The sequence below is a fragment of the Lycium barbarum genome, chromosome 1 (assembly GCF_019175385.1).
Source record: "Lycium barbarum isolate Lr01 chromosome 1, ASM1917538v2, whole genome shotgun sequence".
Taxonomy (NCBI): domain Eukaryota; kingdom Viridiplantae; phylum Streptophyta; class Magnoliopsida; order Solanales; family Solanaceae; genus Lycium; species Lycium barbarum.
The window spans coordinates 144,314,911-144,334,584 of record NC_083337.1 but is presented as its reverse complement, the minus strand read 5'-3'; the positions used below and the strand labels follow the sequence as shown (position 1 = coordinate 144,334,584).

General features: G+C 37.2%; 1 protein-coding gene across 1 annotated transcript; it reads left to right on the top strand.

Annotated features, from left to right (window-relative positions):
* Positions 1-12,904: 12,904 nt before the first annotated feature.
* Positions 12,905-14,743, top strand: LOC132611958 (premnaspirodiene oxygenase-like). Its single transcript, XM_060326334.1, has 2 exons — positions 12,905-13,843; positions 13,939-14,743. The coding sequence occupies exons 1-2, from the start codon at positions 12,905-12,907 to the stop codon at positions 14,557-14,559; spliced, it is 1,560 nt and encodes a 519-aa protein (XP_060182317.1). The 3' UTR covers positions 14,560-14,743.
* Positions 14,744-19,674: the final 4,931 nt, after the last annotated feature.

Sequence of the window (19,674 nt, the reverse complement as noted above, 5' to 3'; positions counted from 1 at the left end):
TGGAGCTTGAGACATGAAACATGAGCGATGGATACATGACATGAGCGTGAAACATGAGACATAACATGACATGGGGCAGGAAAACTGACATGACATAGTTTTATGAAAACGTCAGTGCCTAAACATGAGACATGAATAGCGAATACATGAACTTGAACGTGAAACGTGAGGCATGAATACATAAGGGACATTATAACTCTTCTCCAAAATGTCATTGAGCCATCATTAATCCGATACTCGTGATTCTTGCCCGACATACAACATATACCTTGTTTTCCTTAATAACTTTCGTCTCCTACCACAAATGTCTTTGAAATCTCATTTAGAGTCATTACTTCTTACTCGTCAACATGTCGTACACGTAATACCCTTCGTGGGTCTATTCACAGTACGCTAACGGGGAAATTTCCAAGGTGTAACATTCTTCCCTTTTTTTTTTTTTTTTTTTTTTTTTTTTTTTTTGGAGAATTCGTCCTCGAATGTTAAACATTCGGGATTCTACAAAAGTTTTGCCAGAGTTTCCCCTGTAATATGGCACTACCAACCTGTCACAACAACCCATAATATCATTGCCTCACAGGGCTACATCACAATAGCACTATCAATTGGCCACACCCGACCAAAAGCATGAAAAGAAAGCTTACATACCTCAAAATACTGGTGCTTCATCATAAATATCTTCTGCGGGCTGAAACAAGTACGGGTACATGGATTTCACATCCTTCTCGGTTTCCCATGTAGCTTCCTCAACTTTCTGACTCCCCCACAGGACTTTCACTGATGCTATTTCCTTAGTTCTCAACTTGCGAACTTGACGGTCAAGAATGGCTACGGGGATCTCCTCATAAGTCAACCCATCCTTAACTGTTATAGTATCAGTAGGAACAACCAACGATGGGTCTCCTACACACTTCCTCAACATGGACACATGAAATACGGGATGTACAGCAACCAAGTCTTGTGGCAACTCGAGTTCATATGCCACTAGACCGACCTTTCGTAGAATCCTGTAAGGTCCAATATATCTGGGACTTAGCTTCCCTTTCTTGCCAAATCTCATAACACCTTTCATGGGTGAGACTTTAAGGAACACCTAATCATCAACTGAAAATCCTAGGTTCCCTTCGCCTCACATCTGTATATGACTTCTGGTGACTCTGAGCCGTTTCAAACGCTCCTGTATTAACTTGACTTTCTCCATATCCTGATAAACTAAAATATGGTCCTAACAACTCTGCCTCACCAACTTTGAACCAACCAATTGGTAATCTACACCTTCGCTCAAAAAGGGTTTCAAATAGTGCCTTACCAATATTAGCATGGTAATCCTTTTTCTTTTATTGTAAGTAAACTCAATAAGAGACAGGTGGTCATCCCAATTACCATTGAAATCAAGGACACATGGTTACTGAACTGAATGAATACAAGATTACTAAACTGCTGAGATACTAAACTGAATGTCTATTGTCCTGACTGAAGACTGGGCTGACTGAATACTGAGCTAATTAAATACTGGATTAGTTGAATACTGAGCTGACTGAATACTGGATTAGCTGAATACTGAGCTGACTGAATACTGGATTAGCTGAATACTGGAATGGCATGAATACGTGAGTACTGGACTGATATCTGAGTACTAAGTTGACATAAATATCTGAGTATTGAACTAACATGAATATCATAACATGAGATCTGAATAGCGTATCTGTCTGACCATTTATCTGAGGATGAAAAGTTGTGCTATGGTTCACCTCTGTACCCAATCCTTTCTGAAAGGATTTTTAGAAGTTCGGTGTGAACTGAGCACCATAATCTAAAATAATGGACTCTAGGGTCCCATACAATCCAACAATTTCATTAACACATGACTTGGCATAATCTTATGTTCAATCTGTGGTCTTAACTGGCAAGAAGTGCGCTGACTTCGTAAGTCTGTCCACAATCACCCAAATTAAATCATGCCTCCTAGCTGAATGAGGTAGACCTGATACAAAGCCCATATTGATCATTTCCCGTTTCCAGACAGAAATATCATTATCCTGAACCAAGCCACCAGGCTTCTGGTGTTCGGCTTACACTTGCTGACAATTCTGACACTCAGCTACGAACTCTGCCACATTCTTCTTCGTATCATTCCACCAATAAATATCCTTAAGATCATGGTACATCTTAGTGGAACCTGGGTGGATGGAATACCTAGAGTTGTGAGCTTCTGACATGATTCGCTCTTTAAGCCCATCTACATCTAGAACGCGTAATCTGCCTCGATATCTCAAGGTACCATTATCTCCCCCTTGTTCAAAAGCTAAGGCTTTCTGTTCGTGAATCTCCTCTTTCATCTGCAGTAAGTAGGAATCACCAAACTGCTTCTCTCTAACTTCGATGACTAAGCAGGAATGCCATGTTCTGGGCAATAACTCCACCTACTTAAGAGTCTGAAAGTCAGATTTCTATCTTGGATAAGCAGTGAACTTCTTTCACCTTAGTTATCTTGTCTGCCTAAATCATGAACCATACTTCCCATACTTGATTTTTGATACTTCCTAAAATACTCATAGTACTGTTGTGCGCTAAGTCTATGACTAGCACCTTAAGGGTTAGAGTCTTGTGCAATGGCACTACCCTTTTGACACATAACTGGGCATGATCTTATAGATTTTCTGTGATCGCCTAATCGATAGTAATTGAACTTGATAATATTCGTTCGATGATCATTCTACTCAATTCAGGTTTCCTCTAAGACGAGGCATATTCCTTATGAAGACTATCTCATTATGCCAACTTAACTGAACTAAGGTTCTTCATATCTCATAATAACCATTCGGGTCTTCAATTATCTCGCTGGACTTACTGGCGATTTATGCATCTCCCCCTTAGACCAAGGCTAACATCTTATACTTACAAATTCTTCTCTTTTGATGGGATCCAATTAGCATTCCTTACCTTCTGCAATTCCTTCGTACTCTACAACACTTACCTTTTTTTTTTTTTTACTCACATTTGAGCAATTTCTCATGGGGAAAAAGAACTAAACTTACTTACATGAACTGGTTGCTACTATATTCATAACTGACATACTCCATCTTAACGACTTAACTCTGCTCACACTTGTAAATCTTAGGAAAACCTCTTTGGACAACTCTTAAAGGCTATTCTTCTGTAGTTTGTTCTCTTACAGTTTAGCTGATTTCTTCTTTCGCTAATCACTATACTCCACGCTGAACGTAAGCCCTTGGTTTCTAACACACGTTCGGATGTATCCGAACTGTCACCTACTCAAGGTGTTCATCTAAATAGGAAATCAAATCATATTTCTCAAAGTCAGTTGTACTCATAACTTAGTCAAATCTTATCATTACTGTTGACATGGATTTTCCAGACAAATTACGAACTTATATCTTATTCTCCTTCTATTTCTAGGAAAAATTTGGCAGAGTTTCCTCTGTATTTCTTACTATCCCAAAAACCTGCACGCAGGAAATACCAACAATGCCTTACAAGGCCAACATGTAAACATATATATCATATCATATCATAGCATAGCCACACAGGTCTCCCAATTTCAACAACAGTATAAAAATGATGAACTTACCTTATATGTCCAACTCAAACTGTACTTGTTACACTTTCCTGTTTATTTTCCCTTTCAATCTTTAACTGCAGATAGAGTGGGTCCTGATGCCCTCCGGTAGAAAACTGTGTGCCACTACTTCCTTGAGATCCTCCATGACTTACCTTTTTCCTGTTGACTTAGCTCCTTTTCTAATTTCTCTGATATTCTCTCCCTGTTGTATTTCATTCTTCTTTCTCAAGAATATCATTATCATTCAACATACCATTCATTCCACTACACCCCTTCTTGGGCAACTTACATTGTATTCCACTTTCAATAGCACTTGAAGTCTCATTCGTTACCAGTAAGTACTGCACAATTGTACCCTCTATGGGTAAACATCCTTACTTGGACCTTGAATTACTTGTTCATCTCTTGCGCATTCGAAACGTACGTAATTCGAGAAGAAGAGAAGTTACTTATCGCTCTAAGCTTCATGGCACGATCTAGAGTAATAAGAAATGAGACAATCCTGAATGTCTTGGTGGTCAACTGTTTATATGTATGGGGCCCTCACACATATAAAAGTGACCCCACTGGACACGGTTTCATAGACTCCCTAAAGACTCTTGAACCTAAGCTCTGATACCAAGCTTTGTCACGCCCCGAACCATGGCCTGGACGTAACACGGCACTCGGTGCCTGACTGCGTGTGACCGAGCGAACCACATGGCTTGCTGAATCATCATGATACATACATGAGCGGAAATATAACGTGAATGCATGATGAGCCTTTATAAAACGTAATAAGTCATAATACTGAATAAAAACACTTGTTTAAACATGAGTGCGGAAATAACATGAATGAGCCAAAAATGGCTATACGACTCCGAATGTCTGACATAACATAACTGACTTGTCTAGTCTATGAAACCTCTATCATGATCTGACTGGAAAACATACTTACTGGGACAAGGCCCCCAGCATACCTTAGATGCATAACTAAGCATAAAACAAAAGTTGACTAAACCCCGAATGAGATGGGGCTCACCAATAAGCTGATACGAATGCTATCTTACTGAGCAGATGTGTCGTCCTGTATATCAGTACCTGCATCGTGAAATGCAGGCCCCCGGGCAATAAAAAGGGGACGTCAGCACATTGAATGTACTGGTATGTAAAACAACTGAAAGAAACAACATGGGACATGGAAAAACATGATAAGAACTGAAACTGAAAACCTGGACATGAACCTGAGCATGAGCATGAGCATGAATACATATATATATAAAACATGGTAAAAATATCATAAGTAGGGAGAGCAATAACTTATAACCGATCCATGGTCTGGTGCTTGCGTCCCGCCAGCAGAACACTCAGTCCTTGCCAGGGAACATGAGATTTAATAAAATATGAAAGGATCCAGTCATTATGAGAGATCGTCCGGGACATGGGTGGAGCGATCCTCATCCTACGGTGGCTACGTAGTTTCAGGCTATCTGAAGCCCTCCTCGGTAATTAATGCAACTCCCAAAACATGAACATGTAAAATAGTGGCGCTTGCTGCCCATGGTATATCATGAATCGTAACTTGCTTGTACATAGTATTCATGATCATAACTTGCTTGTACATGGTTTTCATGAATCATAACTTGCTTGTACATGGTTTTCATGAATCATAACTTGCTTGTACATGGTTTTCATAAATCATAGCTTGCTTGTACATGGTTTTCATAAATCATAACTTGTTTGTACATGGTATCATGAATCATAACTTGTAAATATAGTGTCATAAGATAACTTGTCATAGTCTTGCAAAACATGTTTTTGATGCATGAGTAATAACAATAGTTCATAATCATATATATATATATATACTTGACTTGAAAACATGCTTGTAACTTGCTGGATGAAATCATAAAGTTTCATATAAAACATAATGAGAACACATGAGGAAGAATTCATGATTCATGGATTAAGCTAGGGTTCCTAATAACCGTAATGGAAGATTAGGAATACAACAACGAATATAGATACAAAATTCATGTACATAAATACTTAAATACGGGCTACCAATATGTTGGGTTTAATGCCCTAAGATTTGAACTTCATGGATATCAATGAAATGAAGCATGGGGAAGAACATAGAGATTCCCTCATGTGGATGGAAGTTCTACATACCTTAGTTGTTCCAAAACTTGAATTAAAGACTTGGATTTTGAAGAAGATTTCCTAAATCTTGATTCTTGAATCTTGAGATGGGTTTTCTTGAAAACCCTAGATTAGGAATGATTATTTCTTGTTTAGATTACAAGGATATATGTTAGAATTGAGTTGGAATAATTGGAATGGACTTACCTTGGTGTTCTTGATGTTGGAGGAGAGTAGGAGGTCGTTCTAGGGTTTGAGGGAATGAAAAATAATGACTTGAACTGATATAAACGAACATATAATGTTTTGGAAAATGCAGTTTACGTCCAGCACTGTGCTGGCCGTATTTCAAGTTTACGGGCCGTAAACTGCAATACGGTCCGTATTCTGCCATATGGACTGCACTGCCTCTCTTCAGTAAAATGGTCATAACTCTTTGCACAGATGTCCGTTTGACCCCCGTAAGATACCGTTGGAAAGGTATTTCAATGCTCTACAACTTTCATCAAGGAAGTTTTCCCAAATTCCAAACACGTTTTGAAATAAGGGCCGTAAAGTGAAATACGGTCCGTATTTAACCATATGACCTCAAAATGTCAAATTCCAGAATGTTCAGAAATTCTTGGTTTCAGTTTACGGGCACTGTTCATGGTCGTAAATTGAAATACGACCACTGTTCATGGGCGTAAACCACCATATCACAACTTAACGGAAAATTTTCAATTCCCACATTCTTTATCTGATGTTCTAAGTCTAGGATCGTGGTCAAAACTTTCATTAAAAGTACGGGGTGTTACAATCATGGTATAAAAGTTTGAGGTCCCAAAATTATTTAAGACTCGAAAGTGAATGACGGTGATTGAAAATAACATTTTATGGGTACCAAAAGGGATTATGGACTAGTGCTATGTCACATAATCGTGGCAATAAGTATATGAAATGTATTAAAAATAATTGTTATTAAAGTGAATTGGGATCAAGAAATTAATTATGTGCGTAACCGATTAAATATTGGATAAAGTGGGAGAGTAGTGGGAAAAGTCCAAACGGTAGTCATCCACATGGCATCATGATATTTATTCAATATATGATTAGGTGTAAATTTATTTAGTGGACACATTTTGGAGAAGAATGCAGTGTAAGTACGAAAGTGCACATGGTCTATGTTTGCCATTTTGTATTTATAATAAATAAAGGCAAACCAACTAGAATGCATGCTTCCTCTTGCCACGTTTTTGACCACATCATAAAGGGAAAACCTTATCCATTAAGTGAATAAAAAAATATAAGGATTAACTTTTGGTTATTAAGTATTTCTATCCATTCTTTGCAATGTTTTCTAACGAAAACCAGTAGCTATCACGAAAATGAGTGGTCTCTCAGCCAAGACTTGATCTTGATGCTAGTCAAGGTTTTATACTGGTTACTCCTTTATGACTTAAAGGATTCAAACGTCTATTCCCTCCGGGTTATAGCAAAGCGAAGTAAGATGGAAGAAGATTGTAGAAAAAGGTAAGAATCAATTCATTTTTATTATGTTATGAAGGTTTGTTTATGTTGTAATATGTAGAAATGAGTAGAATTTATGGAAATATGGAAGTTTGCAAAGTGGGTGTGTATGTATGTAGGTGGCCGTATATATGTGATGTTGTATAGACAATATGAGTTGAATTTTATGTTGTATTCTAGTTGTGGTTATGGTGGAATTTATATTGGAAATGAAAGCTGAATGAATTTGGTGGAAGTTAGAAATATAGGGTGTGGGCGTGTGGTGTATGGAAGTAGAATGGAAATGGATTAATTTTGTTTAATATGTTAGTTGTGTTGTTGCGATCCTTATAATGTAAATGAAGTTGTTAAAGTGTGGATTGTTGTTGTTGTCGTGGGCTGTTTTGATAAGGTTTTTGGTGGAATATCTCATGTGATTATATGGCTATTTGAGGTTGTCATTGTTATGGTTAAATTGTAGTTAGGGGCTGTTCTTGAGTAATTGGAGAACTATGGATAGTTAATAATTGTATTGTGACGTTATAATGGATGGGGCTGTTTTAGAACTTGTTGTAATGTTACGATAGTTTTCTTGCATATAGAGGTTGATGTTGTTGCTGATGTGAATCATCAAACTTGGAGGAAAGAAGCGTATAAAATATCGTATGCGAAGTGTGTGCGATCTGCTTGGTATATTCTTAGATGTTCATGAGATTATCGGTCATTGTTATGTGGTAACTAAGGGCTGTTTTGGGGCTGTTTTGTAATGAATTTCGTGGCTGTTTTGTGATGAATTTCATGGCTGTTTTGTGATGAATTTTGGGGCTGTTTTGGGGCTGCTTGTTATAAATTTCGTGGCTGTTTTGTGGTGACATTTTGGGGGCTGTTTGTTGTAATTTTCGTGGCTGCTCTTGTTGAGTCGAAATGCAGGGATTATAGTTATGATTATGTACAATATATGTAGCATATTTGCTGGAGTATGGGTTGTTCTTGGTGGCTGGTCTAACATTGTTAAAGGGGATGGATAAACATAAGGAATTAGTGTATTAATCACTTTGTTGTTGTGGTTGTTGTACTCCATGGATGTAAAGAGAAAGAATGATAGCAATGGTGTATGTAGTGCATATGGGGCTGATTTTGTTATGTCCTTGAGTTGTGTCTTGTTATTGATGTTGTTGACCTCGTATGTGAGTTGTGGATGTGTGAAAGTAGTGGAAGTGCTGCCCACTTGTTTTTATACAAGAACGACTTATCGTTTACTAGCAACCACCAATTTGACGGACATGCTACCATTGTTATAGGTTGAAGTGCCAATCGAGACGAATTTAAATTATTGAATTGGTACAGACGACAAACGGTATGTAAGGCAACTTCCTTTCTTTTTGGCATGTCTTAGTTTTACATAGGCTAAATTAGAGCCTTAAGGAAATTCCAAATCCGAAATCCGAGCATGTTATGATCCGTATATGTTGTTTGACACTCTTATGTATGATTTGATGAAATATGAACCCTTATGTCTTTGAAATAATCGTTTTCCGAATTTTGCATAAAAAGGGTTCACTTTAAAGAAGTTCGAAATTTCCGAATGCCATATCTTTCACATAAGTGCTCGGATTGCTCCAAAATATTTTCATAAGAGTTTGCATGATGTATAATGAGTATGTTTTCCATGAGCGGGCCCGATTCGGGTCGATACCCGTCCGTGGGTCCCGCGACTTTCCTTTATGTAATTCGGAGAATCTTTGAAAGAATTTGGTATGACTATTATTCCGATTTCAAATATGATCATTTTGCTTATGTTTGAATTTATGATATTGATTTTATGCATATGACTACTCACGACTCTATTCGTGCGTTCTGTTATATCTTTCGCCGGTTCCCGGGCCGGTTCTGTTATCGTGCGCGCTTTGATATACTCCGGAGTTATGCTGTGTTTATGGTTCACCGAGCTACTCGCAAAAGAGGGTCGGGTTCCACTTATATTTGGTGTTATGCTGTGTATGGCGTTATGTTGTGAGGTGATATGTGACGGGGATACGGAGATTTGAAACTTTCTGGTGTTATGCTGTGTTATGGCGCCATCGACGGGCGGGCGACCATATTCTTCTGTACCCTACGCATGACTTACATATTTTTGAAAGTAAACAAATTTTGATATGTTGGATTTATACTTATGTTCTGTACTACTATTTCGTTTATGCCTCAGATTTGTTTCTGTATTTTCTGCTTTGCATACTCAGTACATATTTCGTACTGACCCCCTTTCTTCGGGGGGCTGCGTTTCATGCCCGCAGGTACAGACGCACAGTTTGGTGATCCACCAGTTTATGACACCCTCTTCTGCTGTTTGGAGTGCTCCTCTTATTCCGGAGCCTACATTTTGGTATATATACTTGTTTGATGCATATGTATATATTTGTTCAGGGGTACGGCGGGGCCCTGTTCCGCCATATGATCCGTTTGGTCTGTTTAGAGGTCTGTAGACGTATTTGTGGGTGTGTGTGCCTACTTCTGTACAGATGTGTTTGTATGACCCTGTTCGTTATGGCAGCCTTGTCGGCGTGCACTTTGTATATGTTTTGGGCCGTTGCGCCATCTGTTAGCCTTGTCGGCTTTTGATACATTTGATAGCCTTGCCGGCTTTTTGATATAAGTATATGTATATGTTTGCGTCGAAATGTGTCTGATACAGTTCGACATAGTTTGAGACGGCATATAGTGTTTATGGCCGTATATGCTATCTGTATGTGATTCGATTTGGATAAGTGTGTTACGATTTGATATGTTTGTCTGTCTGGGTGCCCAAGTTGGGCACTAGTCACGGCCTACGGGATTGGGTCGTGACACAAATATAATCCTAAAGTTAGATGTCAAGGGCAAAAATAGCGAAAAAGTATAACAAAGGGCTATTATAACTTATTTGTGAGAGTACAAGGGCAAATCTGACCCTTTGTCGTTAGTATTAATACTCGCTTCATCCTAATTTATGTGATATTTTTCGTTTTTTGAGAGTTAATTTGACTAATTTTGAACTTAAATTGAATTAGATTAAATGTAATATATATTTTCAAATTAAAATTTAGATACTATAAGTTGAAAATTTCTCATGTCAATATGATTAAAAAAAATATACATTATAATTTTCTCATGTCAATATGATTAAAAAATACATTATTATCTTCTCATGTGAAATTTATATAATTTAAATCTCTAAAAAAATAAAAAGTGTCCCATAAAATTGAAATGAAAAAAATAGTGGACAGTGTATGAAAAGGAGACATGCTGAATGGAAATTGATCTTTGTTCCCTCTCTCACTCTTCTCTCTTCCTTTCACTCTCCCTCATTCACTTCATTTCTGCATTTTACCATTGATGAGCACCTGATTTCTTTAGAATCCTAGTTCAATTACTGAAGAAGGAGATCAATATTTCATCCAAATATTAGAGCAAGATTCAGCATTAAAGTTTTATATTGTTTAATCTTCTCCTATATATGTTTTTATTATTTATTGTTGATTTTATCCGATGAATTATTCAACAGTGAGTAACTAAGTTTCTCAATCGAGGGATTGATGATGGAACCTTTTGTAAATTAATCAATACAGTTACTATCTTTTGATGACTCTTGGGGGTCGATTTGTAGTTTGCTTAACTTGGTTTGATTGCGAGTTAATTGATCTAGTATTTGGGAGAGATCTTTACTAGTTTTAATTTGTCCGTTGTTTCAGTCAAAAATCCGTGGATAAGTCAGGATTTTTGCAGGCAACTATCGGTAGTTGATCCGCTAGGATTTTGTTGACCGGGGTATCCACGAGACACACCTGTGCTAAGTTGAGATTTTTAGCTGATCACTTGGGAAGTTTAAATGTGAAACTGAACATCTGGAGCCAAGTTTGAGTGTTTGTCTATGTATTTTGCCAATTTTTTTTTTATAACAATGAAATAGACCCATCGAAAATTATTGGGTGCGTTTCAACTCAAAGTTGGAATCTTTCTACTCTTGATAGTTGGGACAGAGCATCCTATCTTGTTGATTCTCCTTTCCTACTGCCTCGAGCTCTCGCTTTCTAGGTGGATAAACAAGAAATTCACTATGAAAATGGACAAGACACAATCCCTGAAGGGAAAATAACACGCTATGGCATTTTGGGTAAAGTATTTACCCGAAATGCCCATAGTTTTTTTTTCTTACATTTTTAAGCCTTCATCCCATTTTTTTTAAAAACTTATTAACCGAGATAGCCATCCCCTCCCCCCCCCCCCCCCCCCCCCTTCTTTCCCCCCATGTCAAACTCCAAGATGCTATTTTTTCTTTCCAAATCTCTTTCTAATGTTGGTGTTTTTTTAAGGGTAAAGTGTATATAAAACACATACACTATGTTACACTTTTAACACTGTATAAACACTGTATAACACTGTAAAGTGTGTATAAACACCTTTTATACGTTATTATACATTTTTATACAAGGTTTATACATTATTTACAGTAGGTGTATAAAGTTGTATATTGTTGTATAATGTTGTATATACAAGATGCAGTCATAATTTGTTGGGTCATAGGTTTGTAATTTAAAAATATGGCTACCCAAATGTAATTTTGTGTGCTAAATTGTACATTACTGAAATTTCCTCATCTCTGAAGAGTATGGTGTGCCCGGTTGAGTCTCTTCTTGCAAAGAGACACCATATTAGAGGGTTCATCTTCTTTCCAACGGTCAAAGCACTTAGTGAAAAGACTTAGCTCCTCCGGAGATTACCCGGTGGAAATTTTTTCAACAGCAAGCCATTGGTAACATTTCCGACAGACATTATGACGGCCAACGGGCAATGCTCGCACAATAAAATAAATATAATTTGCAAATATTTTTAATCACAACATAGACGACTACCCATCCAAATATTTATTTAAAAAGAAATCGGGAAATGGTCGAATAGATCCTTATCCTAGTACATACTTGCACATCTTTGACGAATTGTCGTCAGTCCGCTCAATATTCTGCTTTTTTTTTTTTGCGTTTTCTCGACGGTATGCAGTCGAAAATCTGAAAAAAAAAAACACTATTATATTGCTACTCCAAGACATATATCTTTGTCAAATAGAAGTGTTTTTTAACTAGGAAAGTTAAGGTATGCAATTGACGTATGGCGCTAACTTTTAGAGATTATCTAGGTATTTGGCCTAATTATCGTTAGAATATTTATTCAAAATTACAGAACATAATTCATGCACTAGTCTCCAAATTATAGCATAAGACTACAAATTTCTTTATTTATACAGAATTGGGGCATGGGAATAGTAAATTTAATACTAACAATCTGTAGACTCTGATCATCTTACACCTAGTATATTCATGGAAGTCATACATGTGAGTCATGTGACACTCGGGGAGAGAACCAATTGGTTTACAATTTTACATAAATATATGAATCTTGTCGTCCAAAAATAATAATAATAATAATAATAACTGATGAAGTGTGCGTGTACTGCGTGTGAATGTAGGAGATACTTAAAATAATTGACCATGTGGTTAATCCCTTTACCACATGACCACGTACGTGGTGGTATTATATTATATAGCACCAAAAAAGAGAAGATTACGGCTTGTTTAATAATAGGTGATTTGGGTGTATTGTCACTATAAAAGCAGCTAAAATTATTAAGAGCATTATCCACCATAAGCTTAATTCTTCTTTTCTTTCCCTTACTATTCAATGGAGATTTACTCCTCTCTTTCCAGCAATTTAATTTCATTGCTTTTGTTCTCCTCCCTCTTTATTATTCTAGTGAGACATTGGGGAAAATCAAAAACAAAAAACCAAAAACAAATTAGATTGCCTCCAGGCCCATGGAGACTTCCCCTTATTGGAAGTCTGCATCACTTGATGGGAGCTGAAGTTCCACATCGCATTCTTAGAAATTTAGCCCAAAAGTATGGGCCTGTTATGTACTTGCAACTTGGGCAAGTTCCTACAGTAGTCATATCATCTCCTAGTTTTGCAAAACAAGTTCTAAAAACTCATGACCCTGTCTTTGCTAGTAGGCCAGAATATACATCCACAAACATCCTACTTTACAATAATAAAGGCATTACATTTAGCCCATATGGTGACTACTGGAGACAAATGCGTAAAATTTGTATTGTTGAACTTCTTAGTGCTAGGATGGTCAAGTCATTTAGCGCAATTCGAGGAGATGAGCTTTCAACTCTCATTTCATCAATTCGTAATTCCATGTCCGGTTCTAGTACTTCTACGGTGATCAATATGTCAGAAAAAGTTTTTTGGTGTGTGAACTCTGTCATTTGTAGAGCAGCATTCGGGAAAGTATGCAAAGATCGAGACGAGTTTATAACAGTATTGAAGGAAGTAATGTTATTATCAGGAGGATTTTTTGTAGCTGATTTGTTCCCATCATGGAAGTTACTTCACAACATAAGTGGTGAGAAATCGAGAATGGTGAAAGCGCATAAGAAGATTGATGCATTAATGGAGGACATCATCAATGGGCATACTAAAAATAAAGCAGCTGGGAACAACCTGGGAAATGGTCGCTTCGGTGATGAGGATTTGGTTGATGTTTTTCTAAGGATTAAGGATAATGCTGAACTTCAATTTCCAATCACAAATGTCCATTTAAAAGCTGTTCTTTTTGTAAGTTTAATTTGCTTCCACCTCATATACTGTGTTTCCCTTCTTTTGTTTGTGTAGGACATCTGTTAACTTAATTTACTTATTTGTTTATGTAGGACATCTTTCTTGCTGGAAGTGAATCTTCATCTACAATGATTATTTGGGCATTGTCAGAAATCATGAAGAGGCCAAATGTTATGGCCAAGGCCCAAAGTGAAGTGAGACGAGTCTTGAACGGAAAGAAGAATTATGATGAAGAAGATCTTGAAAAATTGACATACCTAAAGTTAGTAATTAAGGAAACATTAAGGCTACATCCTGGTCCTTTCATAGGATCTAGAGAATGTAGCGAGCAAATAGATATTGATGGATACACCATACCTGTTAAGACTAGGATACTAGTTAATGCATGGGCTCTTGGTAGAGATCCAGGAAGTTGGGATGATCCTGAAAGTTTTATACCAGAGAGATTTGAGAACTCTTCTATTGATTTTATGGGAAATAACTTCGAGTTTATTCCATTTGGTGCAGGAAAAAGAATGTGTCCAGGAATGCTATTTGGTTTAGCTAATGTTGCACATCCTCTGGCTCAGTTACTCTATCACTTTGACTGGGAACTCCCATATGAAACTAATCCGAAAGATTTGGATATGACTGAAGCACATGGTGTCACTGGAGCGAAACAAGAAGATCTATATTTAGTTGCCACAAATCCTAGAAACGATGAAGAATTTTGATGTTTGACTTGAAATGGTGAAATGTCAGCTCAATCTATGCTGTTCTCCTTCTCCTTTCACCAGGTTTATGTTTTTGTATTTGTTTCTATCTTTGAATGGAAATGCCCAAATAATAAGATTCATCGTTGGTTGTACGGTTTTTCCAATTTGTTTGAGATTGAGATGTAGTAGCATTAGTTGTTGGTTATACGGTTTTGGTTTAATCCGATGCTTGATTAATAATATGTTCCTCAATTTTATTAATGAAGATTGTAATACTTGTAGCTTTGCTTTTATTTTCTCAAAGTCGTTGTTGTTCTACTAATACACAGTTCCATTGTAATTAGTGTCGGATTTAGAACATAGTTTATGGGTTCATGGGAATTCAACTTGAAATCCTTGTATAGAAACCCATACGTTTCAAATCTTATATTCGTTCAAAAGTCATCATTGTTATGGGGTTAGGTAGACCCTAAACTGTAAATTAACATTCAAAATATAATGAAGGGGATTGAAACCACCACAACCATGAAACTTATGTTAGTTCTTTTTTAAAAATTAAGCAATCACCCAAGTTGGGTTACCTGGAGGCTGGAGTGTTTGGGGTTCGACTAGATCTCTACTGTATACATACACCACAATAGTACTCAATAAACACACAAGGAAGAGGGCATTTTTCAGATTTATTGAAGTATTAGTAGTCAAATTTAAATTTTTAAAGCATAGTTAGTAAGGACAGCATAGAATATGGAAAAATAAAAACTATAAGGGGTTGTTTGGTAGCTGGTTTGGAGGTGAGTTATGCAGGTATCAAATCCTACATAAGTAATATTCCCCCCGTCCCATTTTATATGTAAGGTGTTTGACTGAACACGAAGTTTAAGAAATAAAGGAAGATTTTTGAAACTTGTGGTGTAAAACAAACTATAGAAATTTCTGTGGCTAGAAATCATTTCATTAAATGTAAAACAAGTACATTTAAAGTTGATCAATTGTTACTAAATACAAAAAGATGACATTCTTTTTGGGACTGGTTAAAACGGAAAGAGTGTCATATAATTTGGGACAAAGGGAGTACCACATTTGGTAGCTAGTTAGGAGGTAAGTTATTCATGTACAAAATTAATACAGTGTTTGGTTTGCAATTTAAAAACCCGCAAAATTATGAGAAAATTTATGTACTATTTTATACAGGATAGAAAATGGAATAACTAAAAGATGAATAACTAAACCCTGAATAACTAATCTATACATAAAATGTCACGACCCAACCCCGTAGGCCGTGACTAGTGCCCGATCTGGGCACCCGAACCCATCTATCAAATATTATCTCAAATTCTATCAACTCATTCTAGTATATGGCGGAAGCCGACAAGACTTTATTTCAAATTTAGGTAATTTCCAGAAAATTTCGGCAGAGTTTCCTTTGTTTTACGGATTATCCAATATACCCTGCACGCAGAAAATACCAACAAAAGCCACACAGGGCTAACCAAGCAATATATAAACATATGCGGACCGGCTGCCTCGGCGTATAGGATCGCCCAAACAACATATGCGGACCGGCCGCCTCGGCGTATGGGATCGCCCAAACGACATGTACATACATCCATACAGAAAGACCCTAACCCACAAACATGTCCACAGACCTCTAAACAGACCGACAGAATCATATGACGGGACAGGGCCCCGCCGTACCCATGAACGAATATATACAAATGCACTAATAAATATATATACCAAAAGTATAAGCTCCGGAAAAAGAGGAGCACTCCGAATAGCAGAAAGGGTGTCCTAAACAGGTGGATCACCAGGCTGTGCGTCTATACCTGCGGGCATGAAACGCAGTCCCCGGAGAAGGGGGTCAGTACGAAATATGTACTGAGTATGCAAAGCAGAAGGTACAGAATTAAATCTGAATAATAATCAAATCAGATATATAGAAAATAATACATATCAAAATGTTTATTTCCAAAGTATAAATTATGCATAGGGCACTGGAAAATGTGGTCGCCCGCCTGTCGATGGCGCCACAACACAGCATAACACCAGAAAGTTTCAAATCTCTGAATCCCCGTCACACATCACAACACAGCATAACGCCAAACACAGCATAACGCCAAACATAAGTGGAACCCGGCCCTCGAGCGAGGAGCACGGTGAACCATAAACACAGCATAACACCGGAATGTATCAAAAAGCGCACGACAACAGAACCGGCCCGGGAACCGGCGAACGATATCATAGTAGGCACGAGCGGAGTAGTGAGGAATCATATGCATAAAATCATTATTATAAATCCGGAGGATAAGTAAAATAGTCATATTCGAAATCGGAATAATAATTATCACTTTTTGATTCAAAGTTGTCGAATTTACAAAAAGGGCGTCGCGGGACCCACGGACGAGTATAGACCCGAACTGAGCCCGCCTATGAAAAACATACCCATTATACATCAAGCAAACTCCTATAAAAATTATTGGAGCGATCCGAGCCTCTATGCGAAAAATATGGCATTCAGAGATTACAAAATTCCTTAAAGTGAACATTTTCTATGCGAATTTCGGAAAGCGATTACTTCAAATACATCATGGTTCATATTTCATAAAAACATACATAAGAGTGCCAAAGAATATATATATGGATCATAACATGCTCAGATCTCGAATTTGGAATTCCCTTAAAGCTCTAATCTAGCCTATGTGAAACTAAGGCATGCCAAAAGAAGGAAGATTGCTTTACATACCTCAAACGCTCTCCAATATGATCCAACTCAAGCTAAGTCCAACCTATGATTCGGGCTGCCCAAGGTCTACAAACAAGCCATAAAATGCCAAACATTAGCTAAAGACTTTTTGGGCATTAAATTCCAATTTCGCCCTTAATTCTACAGAAATCCGGGCAGCATTTCCCCTGTAAATAGGCTACCCCGAGAATTTAACTCGCTCAAAATCAACAACAACAACCACAATAACCATCCTAGTAACATCGATAACCAATTCGAAGGGCAAAACAACATTTATAGCTTTCTTTTACATCTTCCCACAACTTTCCAATTATTTGTTTCGACGGCTTACCTTCAAGCCAAAATCGACGCTTATACGCCCACATACTAACAATATTTAAAGACATTCTAAGAAATTCATACAACATTCCCAACAACCCAAATTTTTTCTCCAATTCAGCCGAATTCAGCCCCCAACCCGAGACACCCCTATATCATGCTCCTCATTTCCAAACCATGAGTTGTACCCAAAAATTCACATTCTAACAAAGCTATTCTCATCAATAAATAATTCACATTAAATGTACAATAGCACCCAAATCAGTCCGCAACAATCACAATATCAATTTGAGTTAATAAACGTTTATTTCCAACATAGAATTCACAACGACGACGACTAAAACATTAAGCGATATTAATTCGTCCATTGTCATATAATGTGACCCGTTTCGTCCAACACTACAAACGTACATATATGGATGATTCTCAATCGTTCTTCACCCTACAATGATCATAATAAACTAACTAGGCATTAATTCATAATTTCAACACAACACAACAAACACCCATTTACACGGCTCAAGCACCACACACCTAACTCACTTCCAACACACTATATTTCATGATATTCATCCTTTTTAACCTACTACTATAGGCATACAAGATTCACAGTACATAAACAAGATGAAATCTTACCTTTGTTATTCACTTCCTTCAATAGTTAGGGTTTGAAATTGGGCACAACTAGTGGTTGGATGACTCAAACAACTCTTCCACGCTACTTAGGGACTTCAATATAGTTGATCTACACCAAGGAATCAATTTTAGAGAAGCTAAAAATGGGGGTTGATTTGCTCTTGCCTTGGCCGAAAACAGTGGGGGGAGGTGGAGCTCTCAATATTTGATATTTTGTAAGTGTTGAAAAATGAGAGAAGATGACTACTTAGTCATCTATTTAGTCCCACAAAATGTCTATATTAACTTTGGCCCACTTAATGTGTTGGACCAATTAAATTTGGCCACACAATGTGTGGGTCCAATCCCATTTACATGGCCACCATGGCATTCTTGTACAACATTTTAAATTCCAATATTATAGATTTTGGTCCCAATTTTTCCTAAGTGTTCAATGCCGTCAATTTCATATATAACTTATATCTCAAAATAAAATCAAATGATCAAAAGTCCCGACTTCAAATCCCGGAATAATCTTGGCCTTAAATTATCATAGTTCATCCGGGTTGTTCCAATGTATAAAAATACGGGGCGTAACATAAAATAATATATAAATTCCCTCATAACTAATCTATGTATTACTAATATCTGCGTAACTCTAACTAGCTACCAAACGAGCCCCTTAATTAATGTTTTTCTTAAGGTATTATAGAATAAGAGAAATTGGAGGGAGTAGTTTTTTTTTTTTTTTTTTTTGGTAAATAAAGATTTTATTTAACCAAATAAGCGTTAAGTACAGAGCTTAGAAGAGACCGGCGCATGGACAACGTCCCATGGTCCTGCTTCACTATAGTAACAAATAAACCACACAAACAAATAAACTAAGAAGTAGAGTAATCCATTCGGGCTAGTTGGCTTGCCAGTCTTGATTGCATACTTCCTCTCACCATTAGCTCTTGAGCAATTATCTTGATGATTGCACCAGGATCCCTCTGTTTGCTTTGAAAAACTCGGTTGTTCCTCTGTTACCATAGGAAATAAACACAACCTGCAGCTATTAGTCTGAAGATTTGAGATTGAGTTGCTTTTCCATTTATGTGTGTAGTCATCCACCTTACTTCATCATTCCACTCCATTGCATGTCAATGATAGCCTTGCCGCTCTAATATTTTCTCCTAGACCCATGCTGAATAGTTGCATTTGAAAAACAAGTGCTCCACTGTCTCATTTTTTGTAGCACATAAGGGACAAACAATTTGTTCAGTTATCCCCCATTTCTTCAGTCTATCTCTGGTATAGAGTCTCTTGTTCAGTGCCAAATATAGTATAAAAATCCACTTAGGAGTGTTGACACCTAATTTTCATATCATAAGATGCGTATTTTAATTTTTCAAATTTCCCAAGTCAAAGACGGAGTAAGGATACTTCCTTTCAATTTTAAAATTTCAAAAATCCCG

Excerpts from the sequence above, each read along its gene's own strand:
- LOC132611958 (XM_060326334.1), top strand. The coding sequence starts at position 12,905 with ATGGAGATTTACTCCTCTCTTTCCAGCAATTTAATTTCATTGCTTTTG. Across the intron at positions 13,844-13,938 it reads ATTTAAAAGCTGTTCTTTTT|GACATCTTTCTTGCTGGAAG; the intron begins GTAAGTTTAATT and ends TTGTTTATGTAG.